Genomic DNA, 20,526 nt, shown 5'->3' with positions numbered 1-20,526 from the left:
CATCAACCACCGACTAAACGCCATCACACTGTTAGTGACTCCGAACAGTCTATTAGTTCAATGAATCTAGACGACGACAAAGAATTCCCATCTCTTCAGGATACCTCCAAACCATGTCTCTATTCATTTTTACTGACCAATTTTGACACCAAGTTTGACAATACAAAACTAGCCTTCCAACAACTGGTAAAATATCTGCCACGCGCTTCTGTAGCACAGATAGTTCGCACTCGTAACGGAATAATTTTCAAATCTTACGATTCTACTTTTTTAACTACTGTGCGAAATAAGTGCAGCTTTGAAATCTTTGGTAAGCACGCCAGTATGAAGCGCCTGGAACCCAAGGCATTTCGACAAGCACCGCCACCACGTAAAACCCCGGCTCTCTCAGTTGTCATTAGAGGGGTTGACCCTTCTCTAACCGACGACGAGGTCATGGAAGAACTTACTCTTGAGGGACACTCCATTCTAAAATGCATTCGTATTAAAAACGATCAAGGAGCTACCTACATGGTACGAATATTAACCAACTCTCAAACTACTATTGATGACCTTCTCACTCATGGTGCCCTCATCTATAAAAAGAAACATCGAGTAGAGCCATCGAAATCGCCACCACCTTTACCATTGAGGTGTGAGCGCTGCCAAGCATACAATTCACATCCAACATCGAAATGCACCCAGCCAAGCAAATGTGGGTACTGCAGCGGAAACCACGAAACAAAAGCTTGCACTAACCTGACAAAGCCACCTCAATGCTCTACGTGCCCGGAACAACACCCAACATATAGCTATCGCTGCAAAGCACGGCCAACGGCTGAACCTTTAAATCCGGAGCTCACTGTTCCGTTGCGACCCGTCCTACCAGAAGTTCAACAACATGTAGCACCACAACCTCTTGATGAAGCAATTTCCGTACAGCAACTCCTTTCATTCTTTACCATCGCTTTGCAGAACATTCACCCGTTTCTACGTCAGCATATCCTCCAGGTGGTCAATCATGCAGCCCGCATTATATTTAAATATTCTTTTCAAGCTACTTACTCTGGCCCTCATGTCTATTTTCACGCCACCCCTCTTGAGGAATTACATGTCTCCTCCGCCACTTCCAACACTACTGCTGCACCTTAATCATGGGTATTTCTTTACTGTTTCTTAATATTCGATCACTTGCTTCCCAGTACACTCTCTTCGAACAGCTACTTCTCGAAGAAACTATTCAGGCCTTCCTTCTGAACGAAACTCTTCTTACTCCGTCTATGACGTTCAGGATACCTCGATACACCCTACTCCCTTCTGATTCTACCATCGCAGCACGCCGAGCAAATGGGGGAGTGGCCATTGGCTTCCATCCTTCGATTAGTCACCGTCAATATCATCCTGCATTGACTAATGTTCCAGAGTATCTCATTACGACGCTGTACTTCCACTCCCTTTACGTTACCGTAGCTACCATATATGTACGCCCTGGACACCCCATCCCACGCTCATTCTTTCTTTACATCTCCAATAACTTTAAATATTATATCATAATGGCCGACATCAATATACACAGCCGTCCAGATAATCAGAAGCAAAGCTTCCTTGACTTCATTACTACTCATACCACCGGCCATGTTTTTGATATACCTAAAGCAACCAGACCCATCACGAATACCACACCTGACGTAGTTATTTCTTCTGGCAATCTCTTCCAGCGTTGCACTCTTGAAGTGCTCGATTCCATAGGTAGTGATCACCTTCCTATCAAACTTCATATCGATCAACCGCAGGCTCCTACTCTTCGTTTGCTCCCTGAACCTCGTCGTGTTCCACGATTTGATCAAGCCAAGTGGGATGACTATCGCACTACTATTGCTGAAGATTTGGTTACCATCGAGCCTCCTGCTACCGAAGATGATCTCTACGCACGGGTCTCTGAAATCACTCATTCCATTCATCACGCTTCTGACCTTCATATACCCACAACTGAAATAACCAGGTACCAACCACGTTTACCGCCAAACTACCTACCTCTCATACATCGTTCTCGCGAATTCTTTCGCGAATATCAGCGCACTGGTAACCTAGAAGCTCTTCGTCATCATCGCCAACTTCAGCGCACTGTGCGTAACTACGTCAAGGCACATAAACTTCGCAACTGGGTGAAGACGTGTAACAACTTAGCTGAAACTTCACACCCTACTAAGTATTGGAAGCGATTTCATATGTTGACTGGGAAGCTTACTCGCACACCATATCCGCTGTTAGTAAATAACCAACCATTACACACAGACGAAGAGAAAGCGAACGCCTTTGCAGACCACCTGCAGACTACCTTCACCCCATTCCCATCAGATTTTGTTCAAAGACATCCTACTGATCGCTTAAACTTATCATCTCCATATCTACAACCCAGTGCAGCACACATTCTTCCAGACGACAATCCTCTCACAGCTCCAATTTCTACATCTGATATCGCCACCGTCGTAAACCGCAAGCGCAACACAGCTCCTGGTATCGACCACATAACTTATCGTCATATCAAAGAGGCTCCTTATTGTCTTCTTCTGCTTCTTTCATATATATATTCTTTTATTCTCCGGACTGGCTACATCCCCTGTGACTGGAAGACTTCTTCCACTCTCATGTTTCTTAAGCCCAACAAACCTCCAGATTCTGTTGCTTCTTACCGTCCAATACAATTAACCTCCGTATTTAGCAAAATTCTTGAGCGCATCATTGTCATCAGACTACATCACCATCTTTCTCAATATAATCTCTTGCCTGTACACCAAGCTGGTTTCAGACCTAATTTCAGCATCAATGATCAATTGCTCAGACTTCTCAATCTAATCACAAATCATTATAACACTGCTCGGCCTTCATGCCTCATTCTTTTTGACCTAGAGAAGGCTTTTGATAAAGTGTGGCATTTAGCCCTCATGTTCAAACTTCACCGTTTTAGGCTTCCACTCTGCTACCTCCGTTTCATTTTCCATTTTCTTTCTAACCGCCTATCTTATGTTACCATCAATAGTTCCTCATCACATCCGATCTTTATCCATTCTGGTGTACCTCAAGGCTCCGCTCTCTCGCCTCTTCTATACCTTCTGTTTGTAGCTGATATGCCAACCCTTCCTCCCAATGTTCATACTTTTCAATATGCAGATGATACTGCCTTTCTTTGCACGGCCAGAACTATTCAACAAATCAATTCTGCTCTCCGCCTAGCAATAGATTCTTTCCTCCGATGGTGTACTCAGTGGCGCCTTCATATTAACCCGACTAAGACCCAAGCTATCGTTTTCATACCACCTCGAAAACGTTCTCGGGTTCAGAAAAACCCCGATCTACTTAATCTAGAGGTTCACGGCACACGAATATCACCTACTAAACAGGTTACCTATCTTGGTATCATAATCGATCATCACTTAACTTGGCGGCCGCATCTTCACGCAATCATTCGTAAAGCGTATGCTCGGCTCAATTTACTAAAACGTCTAGTTGGTACCACATGGGGATTGCAACCCACTACAATCCTTAATACGTATAAGGTATTCTTACGTCCAGTTCTAACTTATGGTCATCCCGCTTGGGTTGCTGCACTACCTTTTTTCTATCAGAAGTTACAAGTTCTTGAAAGGCACGCATTTCGTCTGGCTTATAGGATCAAGCTTCCCAGTCCGACACAGGAGCTTTACGACCGTATCTCTTTTCCTACCATTCTCCGTCATCTTGAACAGTTGCGACTAAAGTTCATCACAAACCGGTTTCAGCAACGTCATCCATTACTTCTAGATACTATGGATGATGACCGCCACTATGATTTAGGATATCAATTTTCTACTTGCCCTCTATCCCTACTCTTCTCTTTATATCTCAAAACCATTCCACCAGACCATCCAGATCATTTTGTCGCTTCAGCTTATTCTTCTGATCACCTTCCATTTCATATATCACCTACATATGCTGCACCGTAACCTATTGTGCTAACAGGGCTCCACTTGTCTACATTACTGTCCAGAGCAGCCCCTGGACAAGAAGATAATCTGCATTCGTCTCACTAACATATCCTTGTGTTGTCCTGTCATATGCACTTCATTGTCATTTTTTTTCCCTGTCCTCATGATTATGAACAAAGTTCATAATGTCCAATGAAATTGAATAAAATGCAATAAAAGCAGTAAACTGAAATTATGATCTAAATAAAATAAATGATTCTTTCCGCTTACTCTTACTTCCCATAGACCACCTCCAATATCCTTCCTTCCCCAGTCTCTGCACTCCTCACCCCGGATAGAGGGCGTAACCCTCGCAAGGGAGCTGGCCTTCGGCTAGCACATAAAAAAAATAAAAAAAAATAAAAAAAATATAGATTACCACATTGCGCTTCGACAAAGCCGACTGGCCAGGATATCGAAATTACCTTAGTAGCATTTTTGGAAACTCAACTCTATCAGAAACGGAGGAAGATCTTCATAATTCTTTGGATAGAATAACTACAGCACTCCATGACGCTACCAGCCGTTTTATACCGACTAGTACATCCCATAGTTATCACCCAACGCTCCCACCCCATTGTTTACCACTTATCAGACGTTCATGAGCACTCTACAGAGATTACAAACGTACAGGAAATCTAGAGTCATTGCATTTACATCGTCAATTTCAACGCACAGTTCACAATTATGTTAAAGCATATAAACTCCGTCAATGGATAAAAGCTTGTAATAATTTGGGAGACGATGCACACCCATTCAGATACTGGAACCGTTTCAACATGCTTACTGGTCGCAAGATCCACACTACCTATCCTCTCCTAGAAAATGAAAATTTTCTTCAGACAGATAAAGAAAAAGCAGATGCCTTCGCAAACCTATCTACAATCTATTTTCACGCCGTCTGAAGCAGCCATTCCTCGCAGGCATCCCACTCATACTTTCAACATAAATTCACCAGAACTTCAACCCAGCAAGTCTCATGTTTTACCCGACCATCCTCTTGCTACGCCTATCACTGTAACAGATATCAACTCCGTCACGGCTCGCAAACGCAATACTGCCCCTGGTCTGGACTCAATCACTTACCGTCATGTCAAAGAAGCGCCTCTCGCCTTCTACACCTTTTAGCAACTATATTTACGTTTATTCTCCGCACAGGTTATCTTCCCCCTCAGTGGAAGACTTCCAAAACACTCATGTTTGCTAAGCCACACAAACCACTAAATTCCGTATCATCTTACAGGCCCATACAATTAACTCCGACTTTCCACAAAATATTGAAACGCATCCTTGTCAAAAGACTTCACACTCACTTAACAGCGAAAAATTTGCTACCTTTGCATCAAGCTGGTTTCCGACCAGGATATATTAACGATCAGTTATTTTGCCTCACCAACATGATCACTAATCATTACAATTCTTCCAAGCCTGCCTGTTTAGTTTTATTCGATCTCGAAAAGGCATTTGATAAAGTATGGCACCTGGGACTTTTATTCAAGCTTCTGTCTTTCCGTCTTCCTATCACGTACATGCTTCATCTTTAATTTTCTTTCAAACCGCCTGGCTTACATCTACATCAATGACAGTGTCTCTTATCCTGTTTTCCTTCATAGCGGCGTTCCGCAAGGCTCTGTCTTGTCCCCACTGCTGTATCTGCTTTATGTCGCTGACATGCCGTCCTTACCGCAAAACATTCATACGTTTTAGTACGCCGATGACACGGCTTTCCTGGCGTTAACGAAAACTATCTCTCAAATAAACAATGCGATGAATGAAGCTATCCGTCGCTTTGGCGATTCGTGTCGGATGTGGCGCTTAACAATAAACGCTACCAAAACTCAGGCCATAGTCTTTATTCCACCAAAACGTCGATCACGAGTTCATCGAAACCCAGCTCGTCTTGCCCTTACAGTCAATGATACTGCCATACAGCACTCAAAGACAGTGAAATACTTGGGTATAACATTTCATCATCATCTTACATGGCGTCCACACCTCGCTACCGTTGTAAGCAAAGCCAAAAATAGATTAAATTTACTTAAATGTCTCATAGGTACAACGTGGGGTGTCTATTCTTCTACGCTCATCAACACCTACAAGGTCTTCCTCCGTCCCGTTCTTACATATGGTTTTACCTCGTGGGTATCAGCAAGCGCAAAACATTGCGAAAAGCTGTTAATAATGGAACGACATGCTCTTCGCCTAGCCTACCGCATTAAATTACCAAGTCCAACCCGTGAATTGTACGACCGCATCACATTTCCTCACCTTCTTTATCATATTGAAGCTCTTCGTATTAAATATATAACTCAACGGTATGACAGCGAACAGGCTTTATTTTTTGAAACCGTTTACAGCGACGCTCCCTACACTCACAGCCATCACCACACGTCTACACCTCTCTCACTGCTTTTCGCATTATATAAATATACCGTACCTCCAAATCATCCGGACTATAACATCATCAGTATCCTCAGCACATCCCACGTACCAGCCCATATCTCACCTTCATATCATGCACAGTAAACCCTCTTGTTACTAACAGGACCTCCTCACGTACAAGAAAAATAAATAAATAAATAAATAAATAAAACTTATAGGTGTTTAATAAAGTTAATAAATGTCTGTTTGCCCAACAGAAATTCATTTTTTTCGCCATAATAATGTTAAATCTCTTTCCCAAATAGAGGGTGTAGCCCTCGCAATGGGTGCTAGCTACACCATAGCTAGCTAACTTTAAAAAAATACACATAGATATAATAAAAGGATCCGGGTTTGGTTCAATGAGTTCAGAAAAACATATGCGGAAACGTTATATTCTTTATATCCTAATTACACTGGCGACTTTTTTTTCGGGGCAAAAATGTGCCCGCATGGCATACTGGAAAATATTGCTGGAGAACTCTAAGCTGGAAAACAATGTTGGATCCAGCAACAATTTATTCTGGTTTTGCTGTAAATTATGCTATGCGAAAATTAATGGTCCAGCAATCAAATTCCAGCACAACTTTTCTTTTAATTTGGAGCGGAGTGGACACAAGTTCGGATACCATGTTGTACTCTAGGTTCCGTCTCCTTAGGATGTTATGAATATCCATCCCATGGAAAGCAATGGCAAACCACCATGGGTTCACCTTGCCAAGGGACTTTTAGGTCAAATATCTGCCTTCGGACAGAATATCACATCATCATTCATTAACAGCCATAGGATAAAACATTGCAAAATTTTAACCCAGAATATATGCGAGACTGCGAGTCCATGCGAGAAAGTCTCGCGCGAGACGCGAGACGAGACTTAAAATTTTATGCGAGACGCGAGAAGACGAGACTTCACATTTGCGAGACGAGACGAGACGCGAGACGAGACCAACATTTGAGGCTGCGAGACGAGACGAGACTTTTCCATTTCTCGTCTCGCGTGCATCCCTAGTACTTTGATTGTATCTGTTAATTTAAAGATCGTTTTTATTCACATACAATGTGTTCATAGTTGTAAAACGTTTTTCTTTCGGATTGTATAACAAGGTTTCTTGACTACTATAGCGGATAAGGTTCCCTTTTGGAAGCCATACCTTTTATTTGAAAATTTTATTTTGTTATTTTAAAAGTCAGTTTTATTTACATATACCGGTACGTGTAGTGTGTTCATGACTGTAGAACAGTTTCTTTCTCTTTCTTTTTTTTTTTTTTTCAATTTGTGAGATGGCCTATTGACTTCTGTAGCGGACAAGGTTTCATTTCGAGCCCTCACCTGATTATTTGACTGATGTGACTGTTTATATGTATCCGCACGCCGCAGCAAGTTTTTCAAATTATTTGGTGTAATTACAAGAACGGTTTAAGAAAAGTTTCTTTTGTGGAACTTGGTAAAGAGCAGACCTAACGTCACAGCATCATCTTTCGGGAGGATGGGTCTAAAGCCGCATGATCGGCAGTCCGGAGAGTAGAATATTTTGCACAGCCTGCCCCCTGCCTCGACATACCCCTCAAAGATCTGCATGGCATTTCATGAAAATCGCTTCTTAGCTGTCAACTTAATTTGACACTTTCCGTTAATCTGTTTCATATGGCAAAGTTTGGAGAATTACATATAATCTAGTTTTGTCATCACATTCAGTCTATTTTCGTTGAATGGTTTCCGCGCGACGTAGAGCTTTCCCGTCGTGTTTTTTGTCCGAAATTATTTTCTATTCGTGGTCATCCTCGAAAATCATGAAGCCGAGTCTAAAGTTGAACTCCTTCGATCTATCTAAATCGCAAACAAAAAGAACAAGACTAAGATGAACGAACTCGAAAAAGTTTTTGAAATTGTTTTCCTTAACATTACAATTTATGCATTATAAGGGATTCTATTAAGATTCTATATAATTTTAATTCATGTGAACTTTGTGAATATTCCGATCTAGATTTGACAATAATAATAATAATAATAATAATAATAATAATAATAATAATAATAATAATAATAATAATAATAATAATAATAATAATTTTACTCACAGCAATAGACGACTGTCGCTCCATTGGTACGTTGCTCTTTGCCTAATTCCATAATCCTTAATTATAAATACTTTAGTGTGTTACTGACGAAGAAAGAATATTATATTTCAACTCTAAGTAACCATTGACAAATATTTATCATAAAACTGTTAAGGAAACAAATTTATAAAAAAGAAAATAAAGATATAAATATTTCTAGAAGTTTCGTTTAAACATCCTAGACATGCATTCAACCAATTAGAGATAAGGACTTGTTTATATTTTCCATTGGCCAATCACAAACAAGCATTTGTTTACATCTCTCAGGTGTGTCTACCAGTAACTGCCCTTTTACTTTTCTATAAATGATCATTATATTTGAGTTTACATCTTAGTTATTGTTCCTAGGTGCTGGAAGAAAGATTTTTACATATTTTATTGTATTAAATTGTTATTAACAATTAACCAGAAGTTATTACCTTTAATGTAAAAAGATGTGGAAAAGAAAAAAATCTGTGGTTAACACTAAGTGTAGTGTTTTGTTCCATAATCAACCTAACCGTCCATGAAAATTGGCAACACCGCACAAATCAAGCTATAAAAAGTCCAGATTTTGCTGGGAAAAATCTCTTTCTGAGTATAAATTCCCTTTTACTAGTGTTCGACGAAACAGGATTCCGCCAAACAGTAATTCCTGACTCGCCGAACATGGCTGCCTGCTCAGGTGTGCGATAATTTATTAGAAGAAGGCATTCGGCGAAACAGTAATCGGCAAATCAGGCAGACACGGTGGAATATACAAATCATATTTCATACATACATACATACACATATATATATAGGTAGATAAATATAGATACTTATTTGTTTCATGCACTATGTATATGATAATACCAAAACAACTACACGCTGTCATTACAATCTTACATACACAGAGGCATGTAGTTTGTGAATATACATATTTCTGATGCTACCACACAATTACACACTGATTGCGTTCTTACTTACACAAAGATATACTGTATGTGAAATACACGCACCGTATGAAATACTATATTTATATATTTCTAGCTATATATCTGATAATACGAAACAACTGCACACTGATTACTTTCATACATGCACAGGAACATATACTGTATAACGTTTGTAGCTATATTTCTGATGATACAAAACAATACACACGGATCACTGGGCAAGGTGAACCTCTGGTGGTTTGCCATTGGTTTTCATTGAGTGATGACGTCCTAAGGACGGAACTTTCAGTTCAACGTGAGATCCGAAACAATATTCTGCATCCACAGGGAATCGAACCCGGGACTACTTGATAAAAGGGGTTGAGTTTATCCACTTATACACCGGTGATAATATGTATGTAGTAGAAATACGTAATGCATTGTTCTGTTAACCATATAGTTATTTGAAACAGTTCTCTTACTTTTGTTTGTGTTTCAAACAAATGGTCGTAATAGATTCAAACCCCATGGACAAACCGAGAAAACCAGCGCTTGCGCAATCGTAACAAACTGGTAGTTGCGGTAATGCACTAATTTTACACTATGTGCAGTAACGTAGCCAGAGTTCTGATTTTGAGGGGCATATTTGAAAATGGAAACGGCTTGGTCCAGTAAGTATATAGTGAGTTTATAAATAAATATATAGTAAACTCATGACATTTGAGGGGCAAGCTAAATTTTGGGGGACGCGTATCCCCATGGCCTCCTATCTACATCCATACTATGTGGGTGATAGCTTCCAAGACCGGGAAAGGGAATATTGGAAAGCGCCAGCTTTTTAGACATGTCCCATATCCAGTGGCGTATTGAGGGGGGGGCTTCCGGGCTTAAGCCCCCCCCCGAAATCTTACTTACTATAGTAAAGTATATGAAATATCTTGCACAATTTTCACATTTTCAGGCAAAGCCCTCCCCGAAAGTTAGCAAAGCCCCCCCCGAAAGAAAATCGTAAATACGCCACTGCCCATATCATTTCCATATTACATTTACGGTCTCAAAATACACATATTCTGGCATTGTTGCTCTCAAGCAACACAGTTTTCAAAGGCGTAATTACTACTTAAGTAAGATAGATATTGCCATAATATTTTACATATGAATAAATATCAAGTGAACCGTCACCTATCTTCTAGTCAAGTCGCAAAACGAAACTTTTATTTCTTCAGTGCTGCACAACAAACAAGACGGAAACAGAAGGCGTAAACGTTGGAAACATGTCAATACTCTAGTGACATCTGCGGCTAAATTTCCGAATTTCCGGAGCACAAAACAACAAATTCCGACAAAAGAGATGTTGCTTGTAGGCAACACCGCCAACTGGAATACAAGAAATATGCTCGTAACGAAAAATATAGAACTTTCGTGTCACTGTTGCCACACTTGGTACAATTGTACCAAATTCAGCCCCTTTTGTCATTCATCGGCCCATTGGTACCACGCTGGCATTTTCAGCCCCTTTTGTAAAAAAGTTGGTAGAATTCTACCCAATTCAGCACCATTTAACAAATACTTGTCATATTTTCAAAAGTGTCAGTAAAGCTTTTCCTACATCTCACGTTACTCATACTGTGTGATGGCATAAGGAGCGAACTCGGAGATGATTGATTTGTTTCTCGTTTTATGTATATATTTTTTCATATATATAAGTTACAGATGGTCATATATTGGCCTATTAAATGGGTGAGGGGGCACCACTAGGGATTATTCCTAGGGGCGCCAAAGACCATTGTCACGCCATTGGGTCTTCCTATTTGGATGTTTTTAAAGAATATTTTTTAAAAGGAGCACTTTCTTGATTTGGATACTTGGAAGAGGGGAGAGTGTTCTAGAACTTTATCTCTTTTAGTTTCGTGCTATAGAGCAGGCCCATGGAAAATCAGCGCCCGGGGTGAGAGTATACGACGGCGCCCCCATACATATATTCCAAGCAATTTTTCCTATCTTTTTCCTTTTTTATCCCGAATTTTCCGCCCCCTTACTTCGTCTCCCGGGGCCGTCGCTCCGCTCGCCTCCGCACGGCACGGCCCTGCTATAGAGCCATGTATTACACTGGTATAAAATAACGAATTCAGCCCCTTTTGTTTCAATTTGGTACTATTTTTCAGCCCACTCCAGAACTAGGATTGTGGCAACACTGTTTCGTGTGCTCAGGAGCAACAAGGTCACATAAAGGGTTAATGACAAGAACATCTTTTGCAATTCTAAATACGGGAAAATTATCTTAATGAAAGAATTTAAGCATATAACACTTTCTGAAGGTGGAGTGACAGCGTGATTCTATTGTCTTATTTCTGTTGCGTATCTTGAGTCTAGTACAGTATGAATACTTCATCTTGGTTATGAATCAATGTATAAAATCAATTAGATCTTCTTAAACTGATGCTAAGCTGGACTTACAGATTTACATTTTGATTCACTGATTAAGTGTGAGTGGTCGGGGCACTCATCATGCGGACATTTTCTTCGTGTACAATTATTTTGTTACATTGTACTTACTCACCTAAAATGCCTAGAGTTTCCGCTACATTATTCACATTCTATCAGCAATTCTGGGATAAGTATTGTGTAGTGATACGTTTTAGATCATCCATTTTTCGAATTACCTTCGAAACTTTCACGAACTCTCTTAAACGTAAATGTTCTCTTTCCATGGAAGTTGTTGAGCTGCATCTCTGAGAATATTTAATAATATGAGTAACTTTGTTGCTTGATAACCTTCTCAACCAGTTTTATTTTCTATAACAAAAACGCATTCCGTTAAATTACACTTTAAGCAATCACAGAGCACTCAAACAGATATTTTTATATAGTTAATGAATGAAACATTTCTCCATTTTATAATGAATCTCTATTCTTTAAAGCGTGTTGTTCAATGAGTGCTATATACCGATAACAGTAACTTGTGTATGTACATTGTGTGTAATATTATTTCACGACCTACTGCATATTAGAAGAAAGGAAAAAATTTACAACAAGTAGAAAATAGTTGAAATAAACTGAAAATATCAAATGTAGAATAACTGGAGGAAATTAGTTCGTAAGTCTTTGTCTCTTGTTGGATCAACTCCAATTCCCCGTGAATCGAACATTTTTCCTTGTCGTCAGAAGAATATTTTCCTCATCACACTAAGTATGGAATAAAATTGAAGCATTTAAAAAAATCGGCTCTACCAGGATTCTTCTATGTGTAAATCCAATGCAGTAACCACGTACATATGCCAAAGCTTACTTGATATCTCACAAAAATTGTAAGCTAGTGAAAAATCTTCCATGTAAGATACAGCAGATGCTAAGACCGATATGAAACAATGGGAACTAGGAATTATTTTCCTGAGGATCTATGGTCGTTTAACCCTACTTATAAGGGATGACGTTCCTTGGTAATCATGCTAACCAGGGAAATGGGGAAAGCAGTAAGGAATGGGAAAGGAAGAAAGCGGTTTTTGATCCTTTATGCTAGGTTGCATCCCGGCATTTGTTTGGTGTGATTGATGAAAACCAATCATGTAAAAGAATACCCAGGATAGGTAGTCAAAAAGGCAATTTTATCTCTCGGCTGAACTTCCAAAGCACTTTTGATCGCCTCCATGAAAAGACAATCATTAGTTGAGGTCCTCATCCTTTCGTTCTTCAACCAAGAAACATGCTACATAGACCTTCCTCAATTAAGAAAATGTTTCAAATCATTCCTCAAATTGAGGTTAAGGTTTAAGTGTCGATTATGGATACAAAAGACGCTAGTTTCTTATTTGCGCTGATCAGGCTTGTCAGCTTGATGAATAACTTCATGTTTGTAAATTAAACAGCACAGAGTGAAAGCAAGTTCAACCTTGTCAGGACTTGCAATCGCTGCTGCTAAGTTCTCAGTAATGAAGTTTTAGTCCTTATTCACTAGTTGTCAACGCCGATTCTTTCTGCGTTATGATATTAAATGCAGATTTATAGTTTAATTGTAGCTATTTTTAAAATTCCTGATGTGAGGATTAGAACAACAAATGGCATCATAACAGACATAATTGACAAATGATGGAAAGAAACAATTTAGAAACGGAAAGTTCAAGATTAGTAAACATTCATTACTATTTATTGTATTATTTATTACTTACTGTATGTTCATTACTTATTATAGTCACCGTTGAGCTTCAGGCTCACTATCCATTATAATGAAGAATGATGTTTGAGAAACATATTAAACGACATTCTATTTTACAAAGGATATAATTGAAACACATTCTGATATATTGAAAAAGTATTTTTTTCCTCTGCCTTCAATTCCTCAACCAAGTGGAATATTCATCATCACTTTCTATTTTCGTTTATTGCCAGCTGCTTTCTGAGTCTCAATGCGACACTGTTAGGCTACATTTATGATCTCCGCTCTAGATCATTAATTTTTTGAAATGTTTCTTTTTACCCCAGAATTATAAGAAGTTTACTTAGGATAAAAATTTTAAAATGCTATTTTCTCCAAAACTGCTCTAATGGCCTTTTTACATCTAACTAACTAACTCTGTGGCCTATGGAACCCGGAAGTTCAATGCCTCGTTCACAAAAGCTCTCCACTGACTTCTATCCTTAGATAAGTGGATTCAGTTTCTACTTTGTATTCCTATCTCTGCGAGATTCATCTTAATATTGTCCTCCCATCTGCACCTAAGTCTTCCTAATGGTCGTATTCCGATTGGTCTTCCATTCAAGAATTTGAAAGCGTTTCTACTTTCTTCCATTCTAGCTACATGACCTGCCCACCTAAGCCTCCTAGACTTGATGACCCTAACAATGTTGGGTAAACCGTATAAATTATGTAGTTCTTCGTTATGAAGTTTTCGACATTCCCCATTCCCGTTCCTCTTGGGTCCGATTATTCGTCTCAGGATCTTATTCTCAAATACTTTCAGTCTATGTTCTTCCCTCAGAGTAAGTGACTATGTTTCGCAACCATACAGAACAACAGGCATGATTATCGTTTTGTATATTTTAAGTTTCAAATTTCTCGACAGAATTCGCGACGACAAGAGATTTTGAACCGAACAGTAACACGAATTCCCTGATTTTAGTCGACATTTAATTTCTTCGTGAATATGATTTTCGTCTGTTAATATTGATCCTAGATATTTGAAAGACTATCCTACACACTTTATCAAAAGTATTATTTAATATTTTAACGCATCCACAATTTGCCGTATTACGGTCCCGACGCACTTCCATGTATTTAGTTTTCTCTGCATTTACTTCTAAATCCATGTCCCTGCAAGCGTTTAATAAGATCTCGGCATTTCCTTCTATTGTTCTCCTGTTATCCCCTATTAAATTTACATCATCAGCATATGCCATAACCTGGTGAATACCGTTCAACTCTAGGCCCTGGTTGCTATCTTTGATTTTCCTTATAGCGTATTCCAGAACAAAGTTAAATAATAATGGCGACAACGCATCTCCTTGTTTCAGGTCATTTTCGACGTGAAAGCTAGTGGACAAAAGTTTCCTACCCGGACTTTACTTTGGGATTCATTTAAACATATCTTAATTAATCTAATTAGCTTTTTCGGTATTCCAAGTTCTGTAAGAACGATGTATAATGTTTCTCTCCTAACCGAGTCGTACGCCTTTCTAAAATCAATAAATAGTTGATGTGCTGGGGTATTGTATTCCCACGTTTTTTCGAGTATTTGACGAATGGTAAATATTTGGTCGATAGTTGATCGATTTCGTCTAAATCCGCACTGATAATCTCCAATAATTTCATCTGCGTAGGGGATCAATCTTGCTAATAGAATATTTGAAAGGATTTTATAGGATGTTGACAGAAGAGAAATGCCTCGATAATTATTACAGTCATATTTGTCGCCTTTCTTATGAATTGGAACAATGATTGATTCTTTCCACTCTGGTGGCAATTCTTCCTTGTTCCAGATAAGGAGAATGAGTTTGTGTATCTTGTTCCACAATTTTTCGACACCAGCTAAAATTAACTCAGCCGGAATTTCATCTACACCCGGAGATTTGTGTTTCTTTAATTTCTTTATAGCGGTTTCTACTTTCATTCGCTGGGTTCTGGAATATACGGTTCTGCGGTGTGTATCTCTTTTTCACCAGGCACATTAGTTTTTGGCTGCGTGTTGAGCAAATCGTCAAAGAAATCTTTCCATCTGTTTAAGATGCTATCCGTATCAGTGAGAACTGTACCGTTAGCTTTCTTTAATATATAAGAGATATAAATATTTTTATGTCTCATATGCCAATACTTCATTACCTACTCTATGCTGTAGTATACTTCGGTTTTACTAAGGGAAATTTAAGAGGGATAGTTTATTCATGGCAGAGAGTTCTTGTTGGACAACTTTCTCAGAACTGACACTGATGATTTGTTAACCTTTCGTAAATAAATACTCCACTAATAACAACTTGAAATTTTGGTATAACATATTTGTTCTGAACAAATCTGCGAGGGTAGTTTATTTTAGGGGATGAAGTTTTGCTTGGAAGATTTTCACAAAAACTACTCAAGCGAATTTTATCATATCTCATAAATAAATATGTGTTTAATAACAGGGTCGGCACTAAGGGTGGGCGGGGGTGGGCGACCGCCCACCCAATGAATGGCCTTGCCCACCCCAACAGAAGTAGAATAATGAAGGTGACATCCTGTACTTCAAAACCAATTGGTATTACTATCGATTGTAATGTAATAGGCTCTAGGACCCTGTTTAACTCTGCAATGATCAATGATTTTATTTACAAACATAATTCCAGATACAGCTGAACGCCAATTTACACTGGAATAAGCCGTCTTCACCCTAAAAGTGAACATTTCCTCTCATTTGAGAAAATTGAACCACTTGAACATCATTATGGATGTGATGTCGATAGTGTAGAGTAGTGATGAGCGCAAGAGTCTTGGTCTTGCAGTCTTTTTCAAGAATCTTGCATGCAAAACCAAGACCAAAACCAAGACCAGAAATCCCGATGCAAGACCAAGACGAAGACCAAGGGGTGCAAGACCAAGACCAAAACCAAGACTATACCTGCAAGACCAAGACCAAGATCAAGACTCTTGCGTAAGAGTCTTGCACAAGTACCGGTACTACTTTATTTTTTTATAGAATGTAAAAAAGAAGGGGGAAAATCATTACGTCTTCTACTTGAACTTCTTGGCTTCAGTAAAAATGCCGCTGGAGTGAATGCGTTCCCAGTAGTTTATGCAAACCGTGTGAGTCGATCTGCCCCTGTAGCATGTATGTCGTTTTCTAGATTGGTTGTTCGCATTTTTTGTAAACATTGCTCATTTTCAAGCCACACATGTGTCATATTGAGAAATGTGAGCTTTTTTGGTAGACAACACCGTGTGCATGGGTTTTCTCAGGATTTTTCCGTTTCCTCCTTTTTCCATTTCACCATTTCAGTTATTTCTCATCATCAGCTATTCTACCATTATTGGTAGGTTACTTGCTGCAACTGAGAAGCTTCGATGTACGGTGGTCCTTAGGTAGTCTCTTCGTCTTGATGTAGCAATTTTCTGTTTTAATACCTTCCTTCAACTACAGTCTCCTTCGCTCGGTCCCTATCTTTCCTTACACCATACCGTCTAGCACGTCCCTCATAATATAGTTCCTCCTCATCCAATATCCCAACCAGTTCCTCTTCCTCTTCTAAACAATATCTAAAATTCTTCTTTTCTTCCCCTACTGCTAATATTTCTAACACCTCATTCGCTTTCCGTTCAACCCAGCTAATTCTCTCCTTTTTTCTACATGCTCACGTTTCGAAAGCCTGTAATTTTTTAATCGCTTTTGCGTAATGCCAATGTTTCTGCCCCATAGCGTACATATTGGAATCAGTAAAGAAAATCTCGATATTTAAATGAAAGTTTGTTTAATACAAAGATTAGCTAATCGTGGTTGAAAAGACAAATCTGACGCCTTTAGAGTGTAAAAATAATTTTCCAATTCATGACATTTCAATAATCTGTGCCGTCTTGATTTTCTTTCATGCGTCTCAGGGGTAGCCTCTCCAGTTTGGGAACCAGTGGAGTATTAGATCTGTTAAAAAATATAAAAAGATTACGAAACGTTGTAATTTATCTTATAAGTAGTGAAGCGTGGGGACCCATTGAAAATAAAAAAGGTTATCGCCTATGTTGTACACTATCATCATACTTACACGAAGGTAAACTACATTACATTTAGAAACATACATTGTATTTTTGTTACTATTGGCGTATTGTAGAATTTATCCAGAGTAAAATTTACCTATGAAAAGCATAAACTTTCACAAAAGCAAGACTTGCAAGACTCTTGCAGCAAGACCAAGACCAAGACTGGGTGTGCAAGTCCAAGACCAAGACCAAGGATTCCAGCGCAAGACCAAGACCACCCCGGTCTTGGTCTTGGTCTTGGTCTTGCATTTGCTCATCACTAGTGTAGAGGTGGAAATGAAACTTCTTTCGAAAGTTTTGAAACATTGTGAGGAGGAAAAGCAATGCAAAATTACCTCCGTTTCTCAGTTTACTGAAGTGATGGATCGTTTCAAAATTGCTTTTCATGAAATTCACAAATTAGCCGTAATTGCTGTCACCATTCCTCCATTAAAGTGCAGGCATAAAAGTTTATTGTAAGCTTCTTCGTACCATGTGATCAGCCCTTCATAGTTTAAAATACATTGTTGTTTCTGTGGATCATGATGAAGTTTTGTTAATTGCTATTTACGTTTTTATCCAATTTATAATTGTTTTATTTATTTTCAACTTAAGTTTCAATTTCAAAGATTTCTGTGTAAGGTATGATCAAACAATTATGCTGTCGAATTTCCCTATTCTTTCCGTAACATAGATCTTTGTTGTTGCATATACGTAGAGATCACGTCAAAAAATCAAGTGTGCACAAATTAAGAATATACGAGAGAAAATATAAATGATTTATATTTTTTATCTCTTGCTTTTTTGTAATAAACCCTTCAAAGATGAAAATGTTTGCAATAGCTTATTGTAGCCTTGTTTTACTTTACATACTTATTGTGTATTTTATGATATTAACGAAAGATGGAGAATATCTGTTAGTTTGTGTTGTTTGAACCTTCTTTTATTTCTATGCATTCATGTGCATTCTTGGAGGGAGGGAAATTAAAGCTGTTTTGAACTTCATCGACTACAGATTACACACCGTTATTATTGTTTTAAAAAACTGGAAGTAGAGGTAGTGTGTCTGCCACGCGGAATTCGGTAGGTCGAGCATATAGCCACAAACTCCCGCAGCCCATCCTAAGTCCTGCATCTCTTCAGACCCACCAGGCGAATGCCGGAATTGTACCTTCTGTAAGGCCAAGACAACTGTTTTCCACATCCTTGTCCCTCCCCTATTTCGGTCTGAGCTTTAGCTAACTAAAGAGTTTAAAGATTGAAAATTATTGTCCAAAAATGTCTACATTGCCCAGTTCTTATTTTCATTGTTCGTCCACCCAGCAACTGGGTCCGCCTCTTTCCGCCCACCCCATCAAACGTTTCTGGCGCCTTTCCTGTTTAATAACCTCATGATATAGCTCATTTGTCCTTTTAAAAATGTCCACGAGAGATATTTTGTTCTTGGGGTGAATTTTTGGGACGATTTCCTCAAGAACAACTCAGACGATTTTGTTCATATTTCATAAATAAAAATGTCATTAATGACTCTATAATACTGCGCAAATTACTTCTATCAAATGTCCTCCACGAATTGTTTACTCTTCGGCGTGAGTCTTTTTTTTTATTATTGTTTTTCAAATGCGTCTCCTGTGCTTGATAATATATTGTAATTTTTTTATTGCTACATCGTGAGTCTTTTGTTGATATTTTATAAACAATTTTTATCAGTAATCCTAACAAACCATAAATCAACCTATTTTCACTTGATTTCTTAATTACAATTGTAGAAAGTAGAAAATTGGACAAAGGTGTATATTGAAGGTAAAAAGATATTTTTGAAGTATATAAAGGGTGTTTCAAAACAATATCGACAACCGTTTAGGAGATGATTCCTGACACCAAGATAAGACAAAAAGTATACACCCATCTTGGGTGCACAAATGCTTCCTTTCGGGGTTATACGCTGCCAAAAACATGAAAAAGTGAACTTTAAAGGTCTATAGCACCAAAACTATGGAATCTATCGTAGTCGGATCAAGACTTCACTTAGGAGCTAATATGCGTGCTACACAAAAATACATGTTTCAAAATTCTAAGGTTATCACGAAGCAATTTTTATAGAGAGAGTGTTTCTACGGGAATATAATTTGAAGTACTCTCCAACTACCTCTATAAAAATTGTTGTGGAATCACCGCACGATTCTGAAACTTGGATATTTGAATAGAACACATGCTAGTTCCTAAGTGAAGTTTTGACCCGATTATCATAGGCCCCATAGTTTTGGAGCTATGGATCTTTAAAGTTCATTTCTTCATGTTTCCGGCAGCCTATAACTTCGAAAGGAAGCATTTGTGCACCCAAGATGGCCTATACTTTTTGTCTTATCTTGGTGTCAGGAATCACCTCCCAAACGTTGTCGGTGTTGTTTTGAAACATCCTGTATATATATATATATATATATATATATATATATATATATATATATATATATATACCTAGGCATATATAATGACTTTTATGGTTATTGCCATAATAAAATTGTACTAAATAAAGAAATGAGATTAATATAGTTGTTACAGAAAAATAATCCATAGATATTGCAGTAAAGAGGATATTTTTAAGCTTGATTATGGATATCTTCGTTACAGTTGTTATGTATTAAATGCTATTTATGCAGATGATACAATAAGAGCTTGTGAGATGGGTGTCATATCATAGTACTAGAAGACATAAACTGAAATTCTATCGTGTGAAACCCTTATAAAATAAAGTTATTTTTGAAAAAGGGTTATAATGTGTTAGATAAAGCTTTTCTAAAACATATCGAAAGGATATGAAAGCAAAACATCTTAAGTGTTCTAGACGAACACAATTATTCGAAGTATTATGGCGATCCTTATTTAATACACCACCGTTTTAGAGGTCAAGCAC

At 38.4% G+C, this 20,526-nt stretch overlaps 1 protein-coding gene across 1 annotated transcript; it reads left to right on the top strand.

Annotated features, from left to right (window-relative positions):
- The first annotated feature begins 1,133 nt into the window (after window positions 1-1,133).
- LOC145682077 (uncharacterized) lies at window positions 1,134-13,642 on the top strand. The gene is made up of 2 exons (XM_081753674.1): window positions 1,134-2,496; window positions 13,608-13,642. The coding sequence occupies exons 1-2, from the start codon at window positions 1,134-1,136 to the stop codon at window positions 13,640-13,642; spliced, it is 1,398 nt and encodes a 465-aa protein (XP_081609800.1).
- The last annotated feature ends 6,884 nt before the right edge of the window (window positions 13,643-20,526 follow it).

This window comes from Thermobia domestica, chromosome 3, assembly GCF_964235325.1.
Source record: "Thermobia domestica chromosome 3, izTheDome1.hap1.1, whole genome shotgun sequence".
In the NCBI taxonomy this organism is placed as follows: domain Eukaryota; kingdom Metazoa; phylum Arthropoda; class Insecta; order Zygentoma; family Lepismatidae; genus Thermobia; species Thermobia domestica.
Note: the sequence above shows the minus strand (reverse complement) of the source record. Positions and strands in the feature narration are given on the sequence as shown.

Bases quoted from the DNA above. Each gene is read 5' to 3' on its own strand.
- LOC145682077 (XM_081753674.1), top strand. From the start codon at position 1,134: ATGGGTATTTCTTTACTGTTTCTTAATATTCGATCACTTGCTTCCCAG. The intron at 2,497-13,607 runs GTATCGACCACA...TACTTATTATAG, and splicing joins CAAGCGCAACACAGCTCCTG to TCACCGTTGAGCTTCAGGCT.